The sequence below is a fragment of the Chenopodium album genome, chromosome 6, assembly GCF_948465745.1.
Source record: "Chenopodium album chromosome 6, dcCheAlbu1.1, whole genome shotgun sequence".
In the NCBI taxonomy this organism is placed as follows: domain Eukaryota; kingdom Viridiplantae; phylum Streptophyta; class Magnoliopsida; order Caryophyllales; family Amaranthaceae; genus Chenopodium; species Chenopodium album.
In genome coordinates, this window is record NC_137839.1 from 5,741,315 (window position 1) to 5,766,720 (window position 25,406).

At 31.8% G+C, this 25,406-nt stretch overlaps 3 protein-coding genes across 3 annotated transcripts in view; 2 read left to right on the forward strand and 1 right to left on the reverse strand.

Annotated features, from left to right (window-relative positions):
* The window catches only part of LOC145635719 (codeine O-demethylase-like), a 64,386-nt gene extending 59,334 nt beyond the window's left edge, over positions 1-5,052 (forward strand). Inside the window, exons 2-5 of the mRNA XM_081687052.1 lie at positions 2,709-2,991; positions 3,721-3,968; positions 4,054-4,381; positions 4,680-5,052. Coding sequence (XP_081543178.1) covers positions 2,764-2,991; positions 3,721-3,968; positions 4,054-4,381; positions 4,680-4,916 — 1,041 coding nt within the window. The 5' untranslated portion in view covers positions 2,709-2,763 and the 3' untranslated portion in view covers positions 4,917-5,052. The remainder of the gene's footprint in view (positions 1-2,708; positions 2,992-3,720; positions 3,969-4,053; positions 4,382-4,679) is intronic.
* A 419-nt stretch (positions 5,053-5,471) lies between these two features.
* Positions 5,472-7,409, forward strand: LOC145635718 (codeine O-demethylase-like). The gene is made up of 4 exons (XM_081687051.1): positions 5,472-5,889; positions 6,135-6,382; positions 6,517-6,844; positions 7,068-7,409. Exons 1-4 carry the CDS (start codon positions 5,656-5,658, stop codon positions 7,302-7,304), a joined length of 1,047 nt encoding a protein of 348 aa, XP_081543177.1. The 5' UTR covers positions 5,472-5,655; the 3' UTR covers positions 7,305-7,409.
* Positions 7,410-12,879: 5,470 nt separating this feature from the next.
* On the reverse strand, positions 12,880-23,955 carry LOC145635720 (putative anion transporter 6, chloroplastic). Its single transcript, XM_081687053.1, has 15 exons — positions 23,395-23,955; positions 22,683-22,828; positions 20,300-20,399; positions 20,064-20,116; positions 19,244-19,318; positions 18,601-18,681; positions 17,799-17,860; positions 16,986-17,053; positions 15,669-15,784; positions 15,319-15,355; positions 14,745-14,840; positions 13,879-14,020; positions 13,717-13,769; positions 13,274-13,360; positions 12,880-13,187 (listed from the first exon to the last, which is right to left on the reverse strand). Exons 1-15 carry the CDS (start codon positions 23,785-23,787, stop codon positions 13,086-13,088), a joined length of 1,611 nt encoding a protein of 536 aa, XP_081543179.1. The 5' UTR covers positions 23,788-23,955; the 3' UTR covers positions 12,880-13,085.
* Between the last annotated feature and the right edge of the window lie 1,451 nt (positions 23,956-25,406).

The window sequence follows — 25,406 nt, forward strand, 5'->3', positions numbered from 1 at the left end:
GGCCTGTTCATATTTACTTATTTTCAGTTCAGTTCAGTTCAGCTCCAATCAGTTCAGTTCAGTTCAGCTCTTAATTTCCCTCTCTCATAAAATATTCATTTCAGTTTAGTTTAGTTTAGTTCAGTTCAGTTCCAATCAGTTCAGTTCAGTTCAGTTCAGCTCCAATCAATTCAGTTCAGCTCAGTTCAGTAAATATGAACAGGCCCTAAGCAAAACTCCATTATTTTGTTTGATTTTGTATCTCTTTAGTGTAGGTACTAAGGGCCTGTTCCGATTGACTGAACTCAGCTGAACTGAACTGAACTTAACTTAACTGAGTTGAACTGAACTGAACTGAACTGAACTTATTAATTAGTGATTTTTAACTACGGATTAGTGATCTTTGATTATTTATTGATTATTTATTACTATACATGTGTGTATATACAAATGTACATATTAATAATAATAATAATAATAATAATAATAATATTATTATTATTATTATTATTATTATTATTATTATTAATTATTGATTATTATTATTATTATTATTATTATTATTTATTGATTATTATTATTAGTATTATTATTTCAATTATTATTATTATTTATTGATGATTATTATTATTATTTATTACTTATTGATTATTATTATTATTATTATTATTATTATTATTATTATTATTATTATTATTGTTAATATTATTATTATTATTGTTGTTGTTGTCGTCGTCGTCGTCGTCGTCATAAGAGCTTAAAAGAATAAAATTTGGCTTTATATCATTAGCAATATCATTAGACGTAAATTAAGAGCTGAACTGAACTGAGCTGAGCTGAGCTGAACTGAACTGAACTGAACTGAACTGAATTTCAATGGAAGAGAACAGGCCCTAAATTATGACTTATGAATTGGAAATAATATCAAGTATATATATATAAAAAAAAAAAAAAAAAAGTTACTCTAGATGATTAGGGATTTAGGGGTATTACTTATATACTAGGAAACTTTAATGACTGTGTACTTGTGATTGATAGGTATAGGTTTGTTTTAAGAAACAAATATTTGGTGACTCGTGTAACATCAGATTCTTAACTTATCTTTTCGTCCATAAAATAAAATAAAATAAAATAATAAAATAAGATAAAAAAATTTCATGTATCTATACGATTTTATTTTTGAAATTAAAAAAAAATATAAAAATTAATTTGTCAGTAGAAGAGTTATTATAGTGTTATACTATATACAATTAGTATATATCTATAATAAATGTCTCAAAAATATATATATATTGTAATTGTAATGAATTAGGTCAAATAATGCCTTTGAATGGTGTGAAAAAAAAAAAATAATGGCTATAAGAAAAGAAAAGAAAAGAAAAAGGTCAAATAATATTCTTATAATTGGACAAAACAGGATTCAATATTACAAACCCTCTTTTACATCACTTTGTTTCAACACTCCATCCTTTCTAAAAAAATTAATCTGAATTTCAACTTCTACTAAGTATAAAAATAATAATTCACCATAATCTAACTCAAAATAAACCCAACCTACCCAATTTGATCCGACCCAACCTTAGGGTCTGTTCTCTTACGTTGAAATTCAGTTCAGTTCAGTTCAGCTCCTAAGCCCTGTTCTCTTCACCTTAAAAAAATAATATTAAGTAAAAATAATTTCAGTTAAGTAAAAATAAGTTCAGTTCAGTAAAAGTAATTTCAGTTCAGTAAAAATAATTTTGGTTTAGGCCCTGTTTGATTCACCTTAATTTTGCTGAACTGAAATTATTTTTACTTAACTGAACTTATTTTTACTGAACTGAACTTAATGTTACTGAACTTAAATTATTTTTGCTGAACTTAAATTATTTTTATTGAACTGAAATTATTTTTTACTGATTTTCTATTATAATTCTTCTTTAAGAAAACTGAATTTTACTGAATTGAAATTATTTTTACTGAACTGAAATTATTTTTACTGAACCGAAATTATTTTTACTGAACTGGACTTATTTTTACTGAACTGAAATTATTTTTACTTAATATTATTTTTTTAAGGTGAAAAGAACAGGGCCTTAGTAAAAATAAGTTCACTTCAGTAAAATTCAGTTATCTTAAAGAAGAATTATAATAGAAAATCAGTAAAAATAATTTCAGTTCAGTAAAAATAATTTAAATTCAGTAAAAATAATTTCAGTTCAGTAAAATTAAGTTCAGTTCAGGAAAAATAAGTTCAGTTCAGTAAAAATAATTTAAGTTCTGCAAAATTAAGGTGAATCAAACAAGGCCCTAATTTCCTTTTCTTATAGAATATTCATTTCAGTTCAGTTCATTTCATTTCATTTCAATTCAGTTCAATTCAATTCAGTTCAATTCAATTCAGTTCAACTGAGTACAGTCAATGAGAACAGACCCTTAGACCTTAGTACCTCACCGAAACTAAATCAATTGATACATCTCTAAAACCTTTTTTTTTTATTTTTTTTTAAAATGAAACCCCTCTAAAACTTAACATAACATAGAATATTCATAAATCCCGTTCAAAAAAAAAAAAAAAAAAAAAAAAAAAAAACGTAAAAAATAAAAATCAGAATCAGAGGGCTAGAAACCAAAAGGTCAAATGAATAAAAGCATAAAATATTCTCCTTGACTAATTTATATTTCCTTTGACTAATTGAACAAACATGGATTCATCTTCTCCATTTCAGAGCTTCAATCCAACAAAATCAAAAATCAAAATCAAAATCATACAGAAAATAATTGCAATCCAGAACAAAAATCATCATGTTCCAAGAAAAGCCAGTACAAGAAATTGCTCGAAGCTGTAACAATGGTCAAATCCCAGAAAAGTTTGTCCAAAAAAATGGATACCCACAATCAAAAATTGACTCTGTTTCATATATGGATGATTTTGTCATTGATTTCTCTCTCCTCTTTTCACCTTCATCTTCTGAAGCTAAAGATGAACTGGGCAAGCTTCGATTAGCTCTCACTCAATGGGGTTGTTTTCAGGTTTGAATTTTATTTTTGGGTATTTTTTTTACTCGATTGAAGTATTTTGGGTGCTAATTTTATTGTTTCATAGTTGATATTTGGTATTATATTCGTTATTTCATTCGAAAGGATGATTGTTTAGTTGTAAAGACTTTGGCTTTTTATTTGATTTGATTAAGAGGAAAAAAAATGTGGGTTTAGTGTTGTATTTAGGTGTATGCTTTAATTTGTGAAGAACATTGATGTTGGGTTTGATTGATTTTCATACAGTTGAATATTGATTATCATGTCAACTTGTTCTGTTCTAGCTGAGAATTTAAAGTGACAAAATCTAAGGCCTAAGATTAATTAAGATTTTGATTTCAAATTATTGGTGTCACTAATTAGTGAATTGGAACAAAGTAAATGTAAATTTTATAATGTTTTCCTTTTCAATCAATAATATTGTGAATGTTTACTATCCCTTAATGTGTAGCTTGAGACAATTTGTGGGAAATGTGAGTAAAGAAAGCAATTGCATTACCTCCTCTTGTTCCTTATTTAATGGTGGTCTAACAAAAAAAGTCGAAAGTAGCTACAACTTTCAGGGATCGAGGGAGTATATACTGGTTCATTTAACGACCATGTAGGTGTTTTTCTATGTGTTTGTATGACGGTTTATAAGAAATTTAGAACAAAGTAATGTGAATTTTTTGCTGTAAAAAAAATGCTAAGAGTAATGTTTGAATGTTACATATGTTGTCTCAGGCCATAAATCATGGCATGACTAGCGAATTCCTGGACAAAGTACGCGAAGTTACCAAGAATTTTTTTGCATTACCTCTGGAAGAGAAACAGAAGTACTCTAGGGAGATCAATGACTGGGATGGATATGGAAATGACACGGTTGTATCAGAGAAGCAGACTCTTGATTGGACTGACCGGCTTTATCTTACTGTATACCCTGAAGATCAGCGCAAGCTGAAGTATTGGCCTGAGAAGCCGCTTTCCTTTAGGTACACCTCTAATCTTAACATCGAGATGATTTGATATCCTAGTATTTCTTAAGTTTCTGAGTTTCATGCATGTGAACTTTGGCAGGGAGGTTATACATGAATACATCTTGAAGCTTAGAGCAATATTTGAACTTCTCATGAAGGCAATGGCCCATTCCTTGAATTTGGAGGAAAATTCCTTCCTGAAAGAGCATGGAGATTTAGTAATAATGGCCTCAAGATTCAATTTCTATCCACCTTGTCCAGATCCTGAAAGTGTTCTTGGTGTCAAACCACACGCGGATGGAACAGCAGTAACATTGCTTCTGCAAGACAAGGAAGTTGAAGGCCTTCAAGTGCTAAAAGATGATCAGTGGTTCAAAGTTCCCATTGTTCCTGATGCTTTATTTATCAATGTTGGTGATTTATTAGAGGTAATTACTTCCTTGAAGCTGTGATTGCCTTAAATATAATCCTGTTAGGCTGAAATTTTACAGGGGAGTTGCAGACTCGTATTGAATATGTCATTTAATAATTGAATTCTAAGGGGGATCATTATCTTTTGTATAGAGTTTGTTAACTTCTTCCCAAAAATTGATGATCTGCCTATATTTGTGCTAAAAAAAGTAGATATAAGATTGCTGATTTTACACCAAATTTTTTTCAAGGTTGAATCCAATCCTGTAAATACAGGCCTAATAATATTCTTATCAATCAATCTATTTGGAACAGATAATGAGTAATGGAATACTGAAAAGTCCCATGCATAGGGTGGTCACAAACTCGGAAAGTGAGAGAATCTCGGTGGCAGTGTTCAGTTTCTCAGACCCTGATAGGGAGGTTGGGCCGTTAGCAGGACTAGTCACAGATGACAGACCTCAGATGTACAAAAGAGTGAAGCATTATGAAAACATATTCTTCGAGAACTATCAGTTGGGGAAGAGACCGCTGCATGCTGTTAGAATCTAATACGGTGTTGCTAAATGTGTGTATCTTGGTTGATCTCTTGAGTCTTCAGATTTTATCACGTACTCTGTATGTTTTTGCTGAGAACCTTGCTTTGTGATTTCTCTGCTTGAATTTTTTTTTTTTTTTTCCTTCTTAATTGAGCCTTTGAGGAGACAGTTTAGTATTTGCTTGTCAATTTCTATTGTGACAGCAAACACTCTCACAAGGGTCGAAAGGGCCTCTAACCATTAAACAACCTCGATTCTAATTATACTGTGTATATAAAAATCCCTTCTTGAATATTCGTCATATTACATGAATATATTCTTAACAAAAGATAAATGGAGCAGATTAGGAGCCAATATTTTAAAATAGTGTTTTTCAACATATCAATCAATCAAGCCTTAATCAATAAGTGGGATTGACTACTTGACTATATGAACTAAAAGTGATTTTTCAGTATATGAACTTTTTATAAATCTTATTAATAAAATACTTGTATTAAAAATGTTAATGGTCAAAAGTACATCTTAACGAGCATCATTATCGAAAAGATTGCTGTATGACAAAAAATACCAAAACAGACGACACAACTTGTGGTCAGACACTCAGACTCAGTGCAATAATAAAATAATCTGCTACAATTGGAGTACTTTATTCATTTTGACTAACAAAGATCGGTTGATCTTATCCTCTATGAAAGTTTCTGCTAAAGATAATTCAAGCAGAAGATTGCAGATCATAGCATAAACATATAACTATGGAGGGAGTGTTGCAATCAAAGCCTGTTCAAGAAATAGCTCTAAGCTGTAATGGTGAAATCCCAGAACAGTTTATTCATAAAGATGGATTCCCACAATCGAAAGTTGACTCTGTTTCATACATGGATGATTTTGTCATCGATTTTTCTCTCGTGTTTTCTCCTTCTTCTCCTGAATCTGATCATGAATTAGGAAAGCTTCGATCAGCTCTCAGTCAATGGGGTTGTTTCCAGGTATGATTTTTCTTAATTAGTTTTGTCTGTTAAGCATGTTAGATTTATTTTGGTGCTTATTATTGAAGCTGATGTAGATGTAGAGTGTAAACCATACTCAAGTTGATTTGGACATGTGAAGGGTATAAGTTTATATTTCTCACAATTATTTTGGTTTCTTTTCTACTGTGAATAAAAAAATTTAATAGAATGATTTCAAAAAGAAAAAAAAATGCTATGTTAAGAAGTGAAAATTGTTTTCTCAGGCCGTAAATCATGGCATGACCAATGATTTCCTTGACAAAATCCGTGAAGTTGGCAAGCAATTTTTTGCACTCCCTCTTGAGGAGAAACAAAAGTATTCTAGAGGTATTGATGATTGGGATGGGTATGGAAATGATGCAGTTGTATCGAAGCAGCAGACTCTCGATTGGATGGATCGACTTTACCTTACAGTTAACCCTGAAGATCAAAGAAAGCTAAAATATTGGCCTGAGAAGCCGGTTGCATTTAGGTACGTCTTTAATATCTGTTTTTTACTCGTAATATTTTTCCTCTAGGTTAGGTGAATGATCTAAGTAGACTTGACCTCTACTCGTAAGTTGAATTTGTCTAGCCTTTGAGTTTCATTTGTGTGAACTTTGGCAGGGAGATTATACATGAATATACATTGAAGCTTAGAGTGATATTTGACCTTCTTATGAAGGCTATGGCACGATCCTTGAATTTGGATGACAACTGCTTCTTGAAAGAACATGGAGATATGGTGACAATGTTCGCAAGGTTCAATTTCTATCCACCTTGTCCGACACCTGAAAGTGTTCTCGGTGTCAAACCACATGCTGATGGAGTAACTTTCACAGTTCTTTTGCAAGACAAGGAGGTGGAAGGCCTTCAAGTTCTGAAAGATGATCAGTGGTTCAAAGTTCCAATTGTTCCTGATGCTTTATTTATCAATGTTGGTGATATGTTAGAGGTAAAATGTTCTTCCTTAGACTTGAATATGTCATAGAAGAATCTTGTTTCAAGCCAGGAAGTTTAGATTGGAGGTAAATAGAAGTATATGATTAGTCGATTTTATAAAATGTGACTAGTATAGGACTGTGCAACGCGTGGACATGGACATGTTTATGTCATAAGTTTATTGTCTTAATTGATTATGTTAAAATGATGATATGTTATTTTTTGAATTGGCACAGATAATGAGTAACGGTATACTGAAAAGTCCAGTGCACCGGGTGGTCACGAACTCAGAAAAAGAAAAAATATCAGTAATCGTGTTCTGCTTCTCAGACTTTGATAGGGAAATTGGACCGATTGCTGAACTAATTACACAGGACAGGCCCCAAATGTATAAGAGAGTGCGACATTATGAAAAGATCTTCTTTGAGAACTACCAAAATGGAAAGAGACCGCTACATGCTGTAAGAATGTAAAAAAAATGTAATATTGTACTTTGGACCAATATTGTACTTTGGACCAAAAAAAGAATGTAATATTGCACTTTGCACCAAATAAAGAATGTAATGTTGTACTACTAAAATAAGTGTTTCTAATCTGAATTATATTGGACAATCATCTGAAAATATGTTTTCGGTATCTTTTTGTTTTTTAAATCTTTGTAATGCCTATGCGTGGAGAAAGCATTGCCTCTATTTTTTAAGGTGCATTGACAATTTTGAGTTTGCTGAATCAATTTTATTATTCACCAAGTTTATTTGGTAAAGGCCTAAAGGGCGGAGGTAGTACCTCTAGGTGCAATGACAATGGCTACCTAGCTACCTATGGATTAAGGACACAATTATAATGGGATAATATATTTACCTCTTGTTTCTCAAACTCCCCATAGGGTAACTTTTTCCATGAACAATTTCCTTCCTCAATTTGTCACTCCTCCCTACCATACATTACAATGACGGAGGACATGGCTGGATGAGGGCATATATGTTAATATAGAAGCTAATTTTGTTTATTATCCTGAAATGATTCCAAACTAGAAAAGAGAATTGCTTCCTTGAATTTGATTCTAATCGAAGATAAGAGTCAGTAGATTTTGTAATGGAAAGAAATTTTCATCCTCTATGAGTTGCTTCCATGACGTTGGATTTAACTCTAATCGGGGAGAGATTTTGTAATTGAGAGAAATCTCCCCCCTTTGAATTGCTTTCACAATGTTAGATTCAAATTTTTTTTATGTACGAAGGTAATTTTGTAAAACATATTTTACGGGCGTTAAATGAAGATACGGGGACGGTGTTTAACAACTTCCAATTAAAATGCATGAAACAAATTATTTTGCATTTAAAATAAGAACATTGTAATACAATAAAAAAAATAATAATAATAAAAAAAAAAACTAATAAAGGAATTAAAACAAAATCGACCCTACAACCACGCTAAACTTTATAACCATGAATTTAGTATCTTTTTATTAGTGAGTTTAATTACCATGATGTAAAATTATATATATAAATTTAGTTATATGTATGTGATATTTTCAGCTAAAGTTCCGATTAAAGAGAAGGACATATTGAAATGGATAGTATTCAATAGAGGTGAAAATCATGGATTAGAAGACTAATTTGAATCCCATTTCCATACATTTCATCAGTTTAGATGGGATTAAGAATGTACTAGATATCCCTGATGAAATTGCCGCCGGTGCCGTAATTCGTATACTTTTTTTTTTTTTAATTTATTGGGATAATTTCTTTATTTAAAATTTTATGATTTTATAATATTATTTATTGTATTTTTAATAGTCATTTGATTTGGTCGATTATTTGAATTATGACCCATCGTCTGTTAACGAGTTAAAGAAGCCTATCAACTACCTCCGTAAATCTGGTCCAATTTTGGAGACATTTCACCCGACAGACGAATACATGCTTGCATCTTGAAGAGTATTCGCGTGGAGAAGGGAAGATGCTTGAGAGATGGTGTGATAAGAAGAGACGTTATGTTCTTGCACGACATTGCGTTTGTATTGTTAGTACGATATATGTCGTACACAATGGAGTGCAAAAGGAGGCATTTGAGTAACTTGAATGTGATAATCCAGCTTTGTAGTTTCTATAGTGACTTAGGATATATATTTAGGTGTGTTAAATTTGTTAATACAAACTATCATAATTCTAATTTGTTGTTTTCAAATACTTATTAGTCAATCAAAATTAAGTATGGTACATATTAGTCATTTCAAGGATGAAAAATGTAGGCTTTTTTTAATCCCTCCGTGTATTAAATATTAATAAGTGTTGCACTTACTAAATGTACACTTCCTTTTTGGCAAAAAAAACTACATTTTAATATTACATCTCTCTCATCTCATGGTCTCCATTCAAATACATTACTACTTTTTATTTTTATTTTTATTATTATTATTATTATTATTATTATTATTATTATTATTATTATTATTATTACTATTATTATTATTTCTCTCCTCTCACATTCATTACTTTTTCAAAAATTATTAACCCTACTGTCTTTCTTTTACAATATTTTAATACTCCTACTATTCCACTTACCTCTTATTTTATTTAAGTTAATTAAATTGTCTAAAATTATGTATCAGTTAAAGTGTAACACTTATTAAAACACGGAGAGAGTAAATAAAAATTTAAAGTGAAAAAATAAAATTACTTGGAAAATGGAAAGAGATCGACTATTCCTTAAGAAATTCAAAGTAGCTACTAGCTAATCAATTGACATTAGAGTTTTGAGGGAAATGTACAAATAACAACATTCTTTCCTAACCTTTATTTTATTTTTATTTTTATTTATTTATTTATTTATTTTTTTTTTATTTTTTATTCTTTTTGGTGAGAAAGTGGGCCAAGCCCAGATCTTTCCTAACCTTTATAAAAAAAAGGAAAAAGTTAAGACTATTAGAGAGAAATTTTGTTATGAGAAATCAACACATGAACTATAACATGTCAGGCATAAGTCCCCTTCAAAAAAAAAAAAAAAAAAAAATGTCAGGCATAAATAATCTAGGGCCTTGTTTGGTTGGATGTAGGAAGTAGAATTTCCCATGAAATCTCAATTCCTATGAAGTTATAATTTTTAGGAATTCCCAAAACTTGTTTGGTTGGATGTAGGAATTTCTACTTCCCATGGGAAGTTCCACTTACCAAGTCTGAATTCCTCCATTTTGTGGGGAGTTACGTATAATGTTGGGTACTAACATTTTCATTTTTTCACCTTTTGGGTACTCCCACTTTTTTTTCACCTTTCGGGACCTCTAGTTAGGTTTCAGGCCAATTAACTCAACATAAACTCACCTTAGCAAAAGTGAGTCCCCTCTTTCAGTTTTTAGGCAAAAAAAGTTAGTCCCCTCCTTGGAAAACGTTAAAAATAAGTGAGTACCTTCATTAATTTAAGCATACATATTCAAATGCATATAAATATATTCCAAATATTTTTTTAAAAAAATAATAAATTTCCAAAAATTGAAAGTGTGTGATGCAAATATTCAACTAGCCGTTGAAATTCATCTCCCTCCACCTCCTACAAGTGTTTGAGGCAGCGGTTGTTAACACTGCGTAGTCTTGTGAAAACATGAAAACGGATCGGAGGACATCAAGGTGTAGCAAAGGGTGAGCATTCTCAAGTCCGTCCATTTAACTCCTACAATCACCAAACATAACAATTTTTTAAATTTCTAACACTAACACTCTGTTTCAACTAAACCCTTACCACAACTCATAATAGAGATGATTAAGGACAACCAACTGAAACAATCAACATACACATAACCTAAATGTACACAACTACCAACACATCCAGCATCTAAATTCAACACAAATTTGCATAATTCAACCAACAAAAAAAAAAAAAAAAAAAAAAAAAAAAAAAAAAAAAAATCAAAACCCTAAACCCTATTTCAACCCAGATCAAAATACATACATTTTCGAAGAAAAAAACTTGCACAGTAATGGAGTATGTTGCTTACCTCAATATTCTTGCGAAATTCTTGGACAATTACCAGATTTGGGAGCCACCAAAGATGAAGAATATTCAGAAGAAGAAGAACAGAGAATTTGCAGAGCAAGAGAATAAATGTGATAAAATGGCGCCTAAATGGACTAGATACCCAGTACATGACGTTTGGGTTTATATATATATATATGTGTGTGTGTGTGTGTGTGTGTGTGTGTATATATATATACATACATATAAATTTTCAGAAATACGAAAGGTTTAATTTTGGACCACTAATTTACGTAACTTGCAGCAGAATTTCTCTCTTCCCCGTAGACACGTGTACGTCCCCTAGAGGCCCCCATCCAATCATGGTCGGGTGCAATTAATAGGGTACTGACATTTTTTGGGGAATAAATTCTTTAACCTAAGGTACTAACTTATTTAACCCAAGGTACTCACTTTATCACCGGATTGTACACTTGAGTACCCAAACGGTGAAAAAAAAGTGGGAGTACCCAAAAGGTGAAAAATTGTAAATGTTAGTACCCAAATTTGTACTTAACTCTTTTGTGGGAAGTAGAACTTCCTAGGAAGTTCCAATTCCTACATTATTGGCAACCAAACAAGTGTGCATATATTCATTTCCTAGGAATTCTAAATTCCCATGAATTTATTTGTCAACCAAATAAGTCCTAGTTATAATTATAAATATAAACTAGCTTAGTTTTGTGCCCGTGCAATGTCCGGGTTGTTTATTGAATTTTAAGATGAATTTTTAATCTATATGTCAAATTTTAAAATATATCATTGATACAAAATTAGTTAGGAATTGATACGTTTTTGTGACGATTTAAACTATGTAGTAGGCATGTAATGACTAATAATAATATTGGGGAAAAACATTTATTGACCCGTAACCTGAAATAATGACTCTGTCCGAAAAGACTCATGACCCAACCCGATTGACAGGTCTACACACAGTAATAAAATTATATCATATTGTGAAGTATGTTATTTAAATTGATTAGAATATATTACTATATAAATAATGGATGTGGTACATTTTGAACTAATTCCTTCACTTCTAAAAAAATATTATGATACAAAAAAATAAATTTATATGATAATTTATGAGAGTTATAATCTAATTATTTTTGACTAAAATTATTATTCAATTTGTACATATAAAATATTAGTACTTTATCGAAAATAAAACTCTAAATTAACAATTTTATCCTAACATTCTATCCAAATTTGATTAAAAATCTATCTATCTATAAACCTATACTAAAGGCGAAACCTAGAATGACACTTGTCATTTCCTGGTTACAAGATTTCCCGCCTTTTTTCCTTTCCTTTTTTTTTTATTTTTTTTATTTATTTTTTTTATTGCCATAATAGTTATTTCCATTTTAACAATATATTTAATCTGATTATACTAATTTTTTTTTACATATATTTTATAAACTAGCAAATTTTTAGCTACAAAAATATTAACATAGATTAAAATAAGGTATTGTAATATATTATTTTTCAAGATTATCATAATATTATCAACATCAATTTTTTTTCTCCAACTTTTATCATTTGATAATAAAATTTATTTTAATTAAAAAAGAAAAATCGTTTGGTAGCATACTTTGTATAATCTTGAAATTACATAACATTTATAAGAACAAAATCTCTGTTATATCATACATGTATATTTTTTATACAATCCAATCTTTACGTATTTGGTATTGGTATAAACTAAAATTCAAGTTATTTTGTTACAAATAATTTTTTAAGATAAATTAATGTTGAATTTACACCATTATTTATAATTTATTTGTTGTAAAATTTTATTAAGACTGTGCATGGCACGGGACTTAACCTAGTAGAATACTAAACTAACTTTTTTATCCTACAAATTGAATTATATATTAGTTATATGATTGTAAAAAAAAAAATAATAAAAAAATAATAATAATAAAAAGTACTCAATATACCCTTGAAATTTAAAGTTCTTCAGAAAAGACCATTAGTACAAAATTTACTCCCATATTAATGGCAGTTTAAAAAACAATCAACTAGGAACACACATTCAAGGAAATGTAGTTAGTATTAATCAAAATTCTACTTTGTAATTATTAATGCTTTGGTACATTCAAACATTCAATACATTTCTGATTATCTCCTATGTGAAAGAATTCAGATACTATTCCTTCATATAATTACAGACAGGAAATATTATGTAGGCCATTTACAATGTGAAAATAGAGTAAGAAATGAATTTCGCTAAATGGTGTCTACTCTAATTTGGAAAAATTTTGAGGTTTGCTGCTCGCAAATGCCAACCAAACTACAGTGCCCGTCAAGTAGAAGAAGATCGAGGGTGCGAATAGTGCAATCTGCAAAATAGAATGACATAAAAACTAAGCAAAACATAGGTCATGGCACAATAACAACTGATGAAAGGTAATGATGACGGGCATACACTCCATGAATGAGTTGAATCGAGTAGATAACCCGTGAGAGCCACACCAACAATGCCTGGTACTGCCCCAACAGTATTCGTTATACCCTATATTAACATCAGTGATTAGAAGATAAGAGAACATTTAAATGACTCAGGAAAGTATTTCTTGCACAAATTAACGTCAACAAGCTAGGATCAAGAAGGGAAAGCATCATTTGAACTATAGACTTTAACATCCTCAGAAACAGCAAGAAAACATTCATCATTGCAGTAATCCTTTCTTAATATATATCCTGTGCAAGTTTTTATTTTATTTTATTTTTATTTTTTTTTATTTTTTTTTTTTTTTTTTTAAATATAGTATTCTGACTGCATTATTAAAGCCCCTTCATGCATCCTCGCTAATTTGATTCAGACTAATTCATGTCTATAAAAACGGGGTTGCTAACAATCATTCATACCAGAAGCACACTTGCATATTCACGTGAAATATCTTGATGCGTGCAATAGAGCCCTGCATCAAAATAGGGGCATAAGCGATTAAGCATGTGTTCTCCCAAGATAAACTTGCTCAAAATTCAACAAACAAAATTCAACAAAAAATCAAATTTTTAACAAATTACCGGACAAAGCAAAACTTGAGAGGGCTAAACCACCAGTTAGTAGCCCCACAACTTCCCAAGGTGGTAACCCTAAATCTAACGAGGAGAGAGTCATGCAGAAAGCAGGGGAGAGAAAGGATATAGCTTGGCAAATCTTTCTTACCTGCATGTACAAAAACAAGTCATTAGATAAAAAGACGACAATGTGAAAGCAAAGTATACATAGGTGAGCAACAGATTGAAACCAACGTAGAGCTGGTCAAAGTTAAGGAGTTTATAAGTACAAAAGCTACATATTATGTTTGGCTGCTTGATATAGCGGATAGCCCAAGAAAACAACTATACGAAATTGCACTCCTGTACTAACAATTAGAAGATTTAAAGCTAACTGAGAGAGAAAGAAAAAAAAAAAAAAAAAAAAAAAAAAAAGAGAGAAAGAAAAAGGGATGGAAGGATTTAAGGGTTGATAGGATCGAGAGAAGATAGTCTTTAACTCAAAGATGTGACACGAGATTAAGGAACGGCAGAAAAAGGGACGGTGAAGAAATATCAGGACAGACAAAGTACTGTCAATGTACCTAATATTAGCTTAAGTATGATAGCTTTCAATGTTATACAGAGAGTGAGATAGAGCTTTATAGGCAAGGTTGGCAAAATGAGAGAGACATTGATGTTTGGGACTGGGACATCTAAAAAACTGAAAAAGTTTATAGGACGGGGGGAGCAATTTTTACTTCAAATAGTAATTACATTCTAATTGAATTCATGATTTTAGATCATGTTTTTGCTCTTGTTACAATGAATGTTGAAGAGCTGCTTACTGCTCATATTAGAAGTTTAGATTGCAAGCAGGATGTAAGCATTTAGGCCATGTAAGAACTTCTTACTGTGGTTGTCTCAACTCCACGAGAAATCAAATTATCAGCAAATTGTGCGGCAAGGTTGGTGGTAATAACTGAAGCCAATGGAGGAAGTACAGCAACCTGAATCAGAAAGTATAAAAGACATAAGCTTTTGATTTAACATTCAGTATAGGATATTCAAGGGAGACATTTCCCAATTCAATACAGCAATGTTTAAAAACAGGACATGCATGTCTTTCAAACGTCCAATTCGAGGACATGAGGTTTAGCTAAATAAACGGTAAAAAATTATCCAACTTCAACCACCACAAGAAAAAGAATAACTTTGACTGCAGAGATGTTAAACAAGACATATTTGGGTTCCCTTGTAAGAAGCACAAAACTCCTTTTTTGGCTTTTATGAATAGAGTAACGGAATATATTATGAGTCAAATAGTTACGTTATCTTTTTCCTTTGTAATTGGTAGGACAGGTTCAGGCCAATTACATTGATGACACACCTGATCTGAATTTGGCCTTCTACTTTTGAAAACAGAGGGGGGAGGGGGGAGAGGGAAAGAGAAGGGGGTTGAGTGCAGCACCCGAATTTAAAGCTTACCCCTGCAGCTTCAGTCAAATTAAGATTTAGTTCCTCACTGCAAGAAACGAAAACTAATGTCAATGCTTTTATCACATTAAACATATGGAAAACAAAGATGACCAAAGCAGACACCAACTTGTCAAATGAATTGTCCCAGTCTCCTAGGCATCCATTTACATGATTTATACTTCTCTTAAGAAATTTCAAGAGTATCATTCTGTGAGGAACGTCAGATAAACGCAGTGTTTCTCCAAACTAGTCAAAATTTCAAGACTATAAGAGAAATAGTTTAAACAGAATATATATAGCGTGCAACTATAGATAACAGTTTTGTTCCCCTTGTAATCATATTACCACAATGTTCTTACCTAAAGTAAGTAGGCAGCCATGATAGGCAAGTATAGTGCCCCCAGCTTCCACAAAAATGAGCATAAATCATAGCCCAAATAGCTGGACTTCGGAAAAATGCTTTCCATGGAACATCCTGTAAATAAGGAGGAAATAACCAATCCTAAGAGTCCAAAGATTTAAAAGCAATCTCTTGACCTAATAAATTGAATAATGAAAAAGGAAGATCAGCATTTTGGCAACATTTTATCGTATACTCTGCCATGCACAAGACACGAGAAAATCATGCATTTTCCAGCCATACAGTAACAATATCTAGTAAAATGAAAGTTAAGAAATTAAAGAGAGTTATGTTTTGAAACTTGTATAACATTATAAGCTATTAAAGTGAATCAAACCATTAAAATATAATGAATTTCTGCATTTCACTCATCTTGTCGATTTCATAGAGTATAATTAATTATAGATAAGTTCGAGAAGATTTAACGGACATCTCACTTCTTAAAGCCTAGACATATTGACATAATCCTCGAGGGTGTGCTATAAGTTTCAGCAAATTCTGTACACGAGACACAGCTACCTTGAGCAGATAGTGCAGTTGCACTTACAAAAATTCCACTTTAGAAGAGATCACTATACACTACTAATCTAAAGCTATCAAATAAATTTCTAGCTGATATCCTCCCCATAACATATGTTCAACAATAAATAGGTTCCTGCACCGTAGGAAGAAGATTCTTTCATGAAAAAGATTCAATCAAGTTCTTCGAAAGATCATTTGAAACGTGGCTTTCTCCTTTCCATGAAGTGGAGCATCAAAATCAAGGGTCAGCAGAACAGGCAGTAAAATCTTTCTTCTTGCACTGTTTCACATTTATCTCAGTTTCTTTGGCACTACACTAGATACCAAAAGAGCTAATAATGTGTCAAGAAGAAAAGATGTAAGCTCTGAACAGCAGGATCTGATTGCGAAAATAGAATCATGCAAACCATGTTAATGGCTCTTGACATGTATAAACTGCTTATTTAAAACATAAAAGTCCTCAAGTTTAAGGTTGAACAGAAAAGCGGTAGACGACCGGTAGTCCTTCCATATGACGAATACTTAAACAAGAAAAAATGAAATGATTATTAAGGTAACTTATGTAATCGAATGGGAATCTTTGCCCATGTGTCAGAACTCGGGAGAGGCAAAGAGAGACGGAATTGACCACGAAAAAGACCAAAGAAAAGTGTTTAAGTTACTGACAACCAGAGGGAGTATATGATGATAATTTTAAGAATGCACAATCAAAGTATTAATTACAATGTTACACAACAGAGTATGTTGTTCTTACCTTCAATGAGCTGTTTTGCTCCTCCAAGGAATCTAACCATGATTTCTTATTTGATGTAGACTCTACACCTATAATGAAAAGAAATACTATTAGAAAGAATAGCAATAATCAATTCAATATATAACATACGAATTTACATATCGATTAGTTTATATCCATGCCTTCAGGGTGTTATCCAGAATCAGTGTGGCACATAGATTTGTTACAAAGACTTGGCTACAGGTGCCAGCACAATATAAATTTAAGGAATTTGACATTTTCATTTTCCAAAACCTTTGCATGATTTTTTTCAGAAAAAGGTCACCAAGGCTTATTTTTAGAGTCCGGCATGGAGGCTTAGGGTGAATAAGTAACACATTAATGTAGACAAAAACATACCAATATGTATGCATGACAGATGTAAGTCAATTTCAAAACAAGGAGAAAATTCACAGGCTTCCTAATTCTTCTTATACATGCGCTAGAGGCTTAGCACATATACAGTACTACACCTGGATTATTATTTTATTGGTAACATAACATGCATGATGCACCTTTAACTTGGCACTTACAGGCCTCAGGTTATCATCGGACCACTCCACAGAGTTTCAAGCCAGTTTCAGAAAAAAGTATCCCAGCACACAAGGATATTGTCAAGACGATATACAAATATAATTATTAACGTTCGCTACTGAAGGAGGATAAAGCAGAAAATAATCAGGAAAGAATTACTTGATGTTAGTTACCATTTGTAAGAAAATGCAGTTACATTTGAAAACAAAGGTTTTGAAAACAAACAGGGTGTGAAAAAGGGAGAGAATAATCGTAGCTTACTAGGAATAGTGGAAGCAGCTGACTTAGTCTCTCCTCCTTCAATATACTGAAATCCCAAAAACCTTCAAGTAATTTTTTTGGGTATAAAAGTTATACTTCAGTCAAGTTTGACATTGGCAAGTGAAATTGTACTGCTATGAAAATCCAAGCAAGAATCTTAAGAGTATGTGCAAAATAGAACAATCAAACTACTTTCACATGGAAAAAGAAGCCCATGTTGAATATCCAGCAAGCTAACAGGTAGTACATACAACTTGATTGTTTATTGTATCAAAATCATTTAAAAACCCATAACTCCATAAGTTACTGACTCCCATAAACATATCAAATAGCTGTACCAGTTAACTCTTCACAAGCCAGATATCTACATCTTTAACCAGAAAATAAAGATTACCGGATATTTCAAATGAAGTTGATAAGTGAGAAGTTTTTTCCCCTCTTTACATATAGGAGAATCAATATTAACGGTAAAAGCTGAGCAATGCACGTGCAATAGAGCAAACACTTGAATGTTTCAACAATAAGAACAAATCATGACATAAATCCCAACACAAGCAGGTCTGAACTCTGAACACATTAGATGTATGAACCTAGTAGATACTCTAGTAAGATGGTTTGACAACGGAAAAAATGATTATGCAACATGGAAAATTGGTATTCAAACACTTGAGTGATTCATAATTTTGCAGCGGATGTCACAGAATTTAATTAAAAGGAGCACAAAGTGTAGCATAAAATTACCGGAGCTAGAACTTATTTAAAAAGGAGCACACAGTGTAGCATAAAAATTACAAGAGCTCACCAAGTTACTCCTAATAGACCAAATAGGTAAAATACAGATTCCCAGCCAAAATTCTGAATAAGTGGAGGAGCCAAGAGAAGCCTGAAAAAAAATCAAACACAGAAAGTATTATTGGAAAACTATATTATAATACAGAGTCACACAGCCAATGTTGACACAAGTTTGTTGCCTTCTTTTGTTATATCTTTGACATTCATCACAGTACCATGCTTTCTTTCCTATGCAATAGCAGATGAAAAAAAAAACAGTAATCTTGCACCATTTACATTTATCAATTTATGAATCAATTATCCTGCATTTACAGGTTTTCCTTTTTGATCAATTACTCTGAGAATAAGTAAAAGGAACAATTACACTCGTGAACTATGTTACTCGGACTCTTCATTTTACCTCAAGTACCCGTGTCGGACCCTCAAGCCTCATACATAGGTATGACACATGGACACTTCATTTTAGTTGAAAATCATAGAATTTTTTCACAAAATAGCCGAGTCGGACACTTGGACATGTACCCGTGTCGGACATGGGTACCCGAGTCCGAGTAACATAGATCGTAAAGCACAATGTAAGACAGAGTCATGAATCTTAAGTCTACCTACTCCAATTACAGAAAAACAATAAGAAAAAATATATAAGGCAATACCCGGCTACACTTCCTACACTTAGTCCACCGAAAACAAATGCAACAGCTCGTGATCTCTCCTCCACAGGTATGGATCTGCATAACCACCGAGGGAAAAATACCAGGAAGAAAGATATTAGCTAACATTGTTGGATTTGTTGCCTTCTAACAGAAATTAGACCTTGAGAAAATGCATACAGAGCTAATTATACATGTAGCAGCCACAGAAAATTTCTATTACACAATACATTGCATAGAGCATAATCCTGACAAACATCAAGCAAACAATTTCATAAAATTCAGATAGGGAGCAGCACAATTGGACTCAAATGATGTAATGACTAATGACCTAAGTTACCTATCTAATTTTGAAAGCAAACCAAGCATATCTAGCCAACCACACTGAATTTAAAGATGCATAGTCATGGACAAGGAATTACAAAGAATCTGCCAAAATATTTATGATACCACTTGGATTTACTTTAAGATATCATTAGCTCCATGAATTGAGTGTATTTCAACAAAAACTTTCACCCCCTTTTTTTTTTTTCCTTAGAAGTAGTGTTGCGGGGTGCTTTGGATATGACATGTTATAGTTTAATATTGAGAAAATGACCAGCACAAAATCACATAGAAAATGAAAAACCTGCTAGCTATTGAACCACAATCAGTTGATGGCATATCACTAATTAAAAAACAAAAAACCAAAAAAAAAAATAAAGTAGAAACCTTTACAAGACATGATTAACTAGAAAGGTTTCATGATTTTAAATTGATGTCAAATAACAACAGGATAATTTAATTCATACCATATTAAGCTACTTTCTTACAATAAATATACCTGGCAATCAGATCTGTGGCAGCCGATGGTGAAACACCTTCACCTATTCCAACCTGAATTACAATGCAATTACATGCTCAATAATTAACCACTTAATATTGAGTATAATACAAGTTGAACTCAATTGAAAATCAATGAGGTAGCTCAAAGATTATTAACAAAACAAATGAAAATGTTAAGAGTGACAATATGTATCCAGCTAGAACGGGAATGAGGAAATCAAGTAATTACCATACCAATATTCTAGACAAAACTAGTCCTGGCATGTATCCAGCTAGAACAGGAATGAATGCTGTAGCCAACGACCAAGTCAAGACTCCAAATGCAAGAACTTGCCTGTATTTAGAAGTACATACATCATACATGAGAACAAAATGCCACATGGATCTCGATATTAGAGACCCCACATGTGTAGAAAGAGTGTAAAGAATCACAAGAATGAGAGAACAATAACTAGGAAACAATCACTGGATCAGTCAAATGTAAATAAAAAAAATGCTGTAACTCAGGTTTCATGGATACATTATGTAGAGGATGCAATAAACTGATATTTCCAGGATTCATGCATCAACTAAGACAGACAGCTTTTAGTTCTCTAATACCCCCCCTCCCCTTCAAATTCTATATATTTCTACACTGTCAGGTCCGTTAGATGGGTATATAAGTATGTCTTCAGAAAACAACAAGAGGATATTGTGTTATAGACTAAGTATGGGTGCTGTAAATATTGTAATAAATTGTAAGATTAATAAGAAAGCTTGAGTTTTTTTTATTGAAAGTAGCAAAAGGTTACAAAGATATATATAGCTTTAGGCTATAACTCTCAATGGTAGGATGAGGCTACTAATCTCACATTCAAAATATCACTTAATTTTCTGCCTAACTTCCTCTACTGCTACCCTACTTCTCTTATATACTCAAGCACTACCCTAACATTAATGTATTTTGGCCCCATTATGTTGGAGTATCTCAGGTCTGCTATTTCATGTTGCCTCCTCTCCTAGTGGAATGTTAATTGCAATTGTCCCCTCTTTTTTCTGAGTCTGCAAATTGTCTCTCATTGTTGGTTCATCACATACTGAACACATACAAGATAGCTTACTAATACATAAACCAATGACCTTGTTACCTATAAGCTTTTCATGCTCAAACTTCACAACCATTATGCATTATATAATTGTTCAAGCACAACAATAAATCTGAAGGTGCGTCCAATTTATATTTATTAGTGATGCAGAGATTCTGTTATATCCCAATTCAAATAGGGTAAGGAAAGTTCTCATTTGCACAATGGTAGTTGATCCTTTACTTTAAGAAATGCCAGCTAGTTTATTGGTTACAATTACAAAGAGCTACTGGCCTACTGCAAGCAGTCATATACTCATATATTCATTTTTCCCAATGGCAAAATTGACATTGATAACCAAAATCTATTTTAAAATTCAGGGACAAGGTCGTAGTAAGTTAACCAAATATTAGATGCATAAGATAATAGTGTGGATAAAAACAATAAAACGATTAAAACCACAATTACACAGCAGGCTGCTCAATTGTTTGATAGTAGCAACAGTCACACAATGACTCATTAATCTTCACAACTTGATGCGTGAAAGACAAAAATGCTTACAAGAAGATCTTTTCTATAGGGGATAATGAATGTTATTGGATACACAACCTATACCCTTTTCCAACATTTAGCAAGAAAAAGATACCATAAAAATCATCTGTGAGAGAAGATTCCACTATCTTATGCTAAGTTCCTCGAAAGCATTATGGTGTCTAATCATCAAGTAGTAAATATCTCTAGTACAATGAAAGTTTAGATCTAAACAGGTAGTTGCCTAGTTGGTGCAATAGAAACAATCAAATAGGCTCAAAATCTTTAATGTTCATTTTGAATAAGTGTACAAACTAATGGGAATGTTTACATAAAGGACTATACTCAACTTAGGGAGACTTACCCAGAGAATCATGGCGACACAAGTAGCATGTTTTAACCCTGGAAAGAGGGTGAAATAACCAGTAATTAAAAAGAATCGACGAAAAAAGATAGTCTTCTACGTGGATGCATAATCTTTGACAATTGAGAGAAAATTTTATACTATTAATTTATCATGCAATTTGTACTTTTTTTTTTGGGTTACACTACCACCAGATCAACCAAATCCCCCTCAGCATATGAAAATCTATCATGTAACTAGGGCTTGTTGTGCACATGTCCAACCTCTAACTCTTATGAGCTACTTTGTATTTAAAAAGTAAGCAACATCTTTTTTTTTTTTCAGAGTTCAAAGTGAATAAGGAATTAACCAGTAAAGCAAGAAGGCTCTCCCTTTGTTGTGCAAGAATAAAGTGAAACATAAATCTCAAGCGGACTACTAACCAAAGTACGCTGGAGAAATAAAAGATCAAATTTTCATATAAAAAGACTCTGATCTTCCCAGACTACCGTAGATTAAAGAATTAGCAAATCAGCTTTGTTGTACATGTGACTAAGGTTGCCAATTATCCGACCAATGAAAGCCAAAAATAATGCCACTATTTGTTATGCAAAGATCACATATTAATTGGCATTTTCAGCCTTCCATTTTCCATACTCCATAGTAAGCTATTACCTACCTGCCTCCATATATTTTTGCAAGCCATCCTCCTGGCAACTGACTCAGTGCGTAACCCCAAAAGAAAGATGATTGCACCAATCCAGCCACTGATGAATTCCACCCAAACTGGTGTGACATTGGAATTATAGCCACACTCAAGTTCACCTATTGACATCAGATTATTCTAAATGTAAGTATTCAGTCTGGTACAAAAAAACAGATGCACATCAGCACATATGACATAAAATGCTTTCAAAAACCAATTTCGCGATACTCATAAAACACACAATTCACTAAACTAGTATAATCAATTATACACAATCCCTTCCATCAAATGATTATTAACCACCATAACAACAGAATTTTTTGTATAAACTACTTAGTACTTACTGCCACATTGCCACTGATATCAGCAGGAACAATCTATGAATGAAGATGAGATTTTGGTTGATATGTTCTTTAACTTTGAATTGTATGTTCTTTAGGGAGTACATCATACAACCAGTACAGGTTTAATTGCTACCATTAAAATAAAAATTAAATGAAATGCAATGACAAATAACATTATGGCAAACCCAAACCTCAAATTTCAAACAAAACCCACTTGCTACTAAGAATAATAACCTTAACACACACAAAAACAACCCTATAAACCCAAATAACTTGAATTGCATAACAACAAAAAAACAAAATCAATCAATCAATAAAAAATTACCCAAAAATTTTAGTACCTTATCCATATTACAAATGACAAAAGCTAAGGAAGTGGTGCCAATGAGCTTATATCTTTGAGGCAATTTCTTCCAAGGTGGCCAATTCCATTCAAAACCCTCCTCCTTCTCACTGCTATTGTGCTCAATTTCATCAACCAATGGTAGTGATTGATCAACATCATCCTCTACTCTTAATCTAGTGATAGTACTGCATACCCTTTTGCCCAAACATTCAATTTCTCTATTCTTAAAACTAGGAAACAATCTCAATTTCAAATGGGTTTTTGTGGGAAATTGGTGTAAGAAATTCTGAGGGTGTTGAACAAGAATTGGTATTTGGTAATTTTTGTTTCTTGGTTTTTGAGTAGTAAAGTTGCAAGCTTTATGAAGTTTAATGGTGAAATTCGCCATTATTACCCACGTTTAAAGCTTTCTTTCAGCTCTAAAATCAAATTCATAAGACAGTGAAGTTCAAAAATGGTCTAAAATTCCAAAGTTTGAGTAAAAAACTCGTTTATTTGCCCTTTTAGGAAGAGAGAAAATTCAGAGGATGTTAGATTACCACGCAAAATTTGATACAAGGTTGTGATATTTTAGGGACCCACACCCATGGAAGAAGTGACAAATTAAAGTGTTCTCAACTTGTTCAACCCCAAAAAATTCGATAAAGGATTAAAATGAGGAAAAATTGTAAATAATCATCCATTAAAATACCTAAAATTAATTTGCCATTACCATCCCAAAAATTTTACTGTAGTATTGGTGTTAGGACTTCCTATTTGTTACAAAGTACTTCCTCAGTTTGACTTTTACACTATTCATGTGTTTAATATAGTATGTGGGATCTTGTTAGATTCGTCTCGGTTTATACAATTTTAATATCAAATTTTTATAATTTTAACATATTGATAATTAAAGATATTAACAATTGAAAACATGCATCGCCAAACGTGAAAAGAGAATTGTTGCAACTAAAAAAACACAGAGGAAGTATAAATTATCATGTGTCATAGTCTCATAACAATATGCATGCTATTTAAACAAATTTCTTTTTTCACAAACAAATTTTCTCTAAACCTAACACTAAGTTTCATTAGAAAATCGCTTAGAGATCCTCTATTATACTTTACACATTAATAATTACTCTTAATAAAAAGGAAAAATTGGCCGTAACAGCACCAACTATGATAAAGTTGCGTGTAGCAACACAACCTTTCGAGGGTGCACTCAACATCACAAACTGTGCACTTGGGTGCACATAACAACACAAATGACATTGGCAAAATTTAGATTTCGTATGAAAGTGAAATCTTAAATACTTTTAATGTTTTTTTTTTTTTTGTTTAAAAATATTTTTGTTTAATTTCATGCTACTTAATTTTCCATCTCATGTAATTAAGTCACCATTAAATTGAATTATTTCAAAAAAAAATTGCCATTATTTTCTATTGTTTGTTTCTTTAATTACTTTTTTTTACATCTCATGTGATGATTGACTTAGTTTCTTTTCCATTATAATTACTTTTTTCCCTTTGAATTATTCTACCTCAACCTCCACAATTTAAGTGTGTTGTACATCAAAAATACGAAAATCAATTTGGTATATCCTAAAATCCAATTCTAAAATTATTTTTTGAATTAAGTATTTTAAATCATTTTGTGGGGTTTGGTATTAGAAAGTTACCTATGTATCTTGAAATCTTATAGAATAAAGGTATTCAAATGTTTTTTTTTTTTTAATTTATCAATTTAGTATTTAATTAAGTGGAAAGGGAAAGGAAACTAAGTCAATCATATGAGATCGATATTAAAAAAAAGTAATTAGAGAAGCGAACAAAGGAAAATAATAGCACAATTTTTTTTGAAGGAATCCGCTTAATAAAATGGTGGAGGTTAAGAAATGCTTAAATGAAAAAAATAAATAGAAGATAAGGCAAATTTAGTCACGCGTAATGGAAAATCATATAAGTTTAAATAATGTTTAAACAATTATATAAAATAGTAAGATTTCACTTTTTTCTATGGAACCT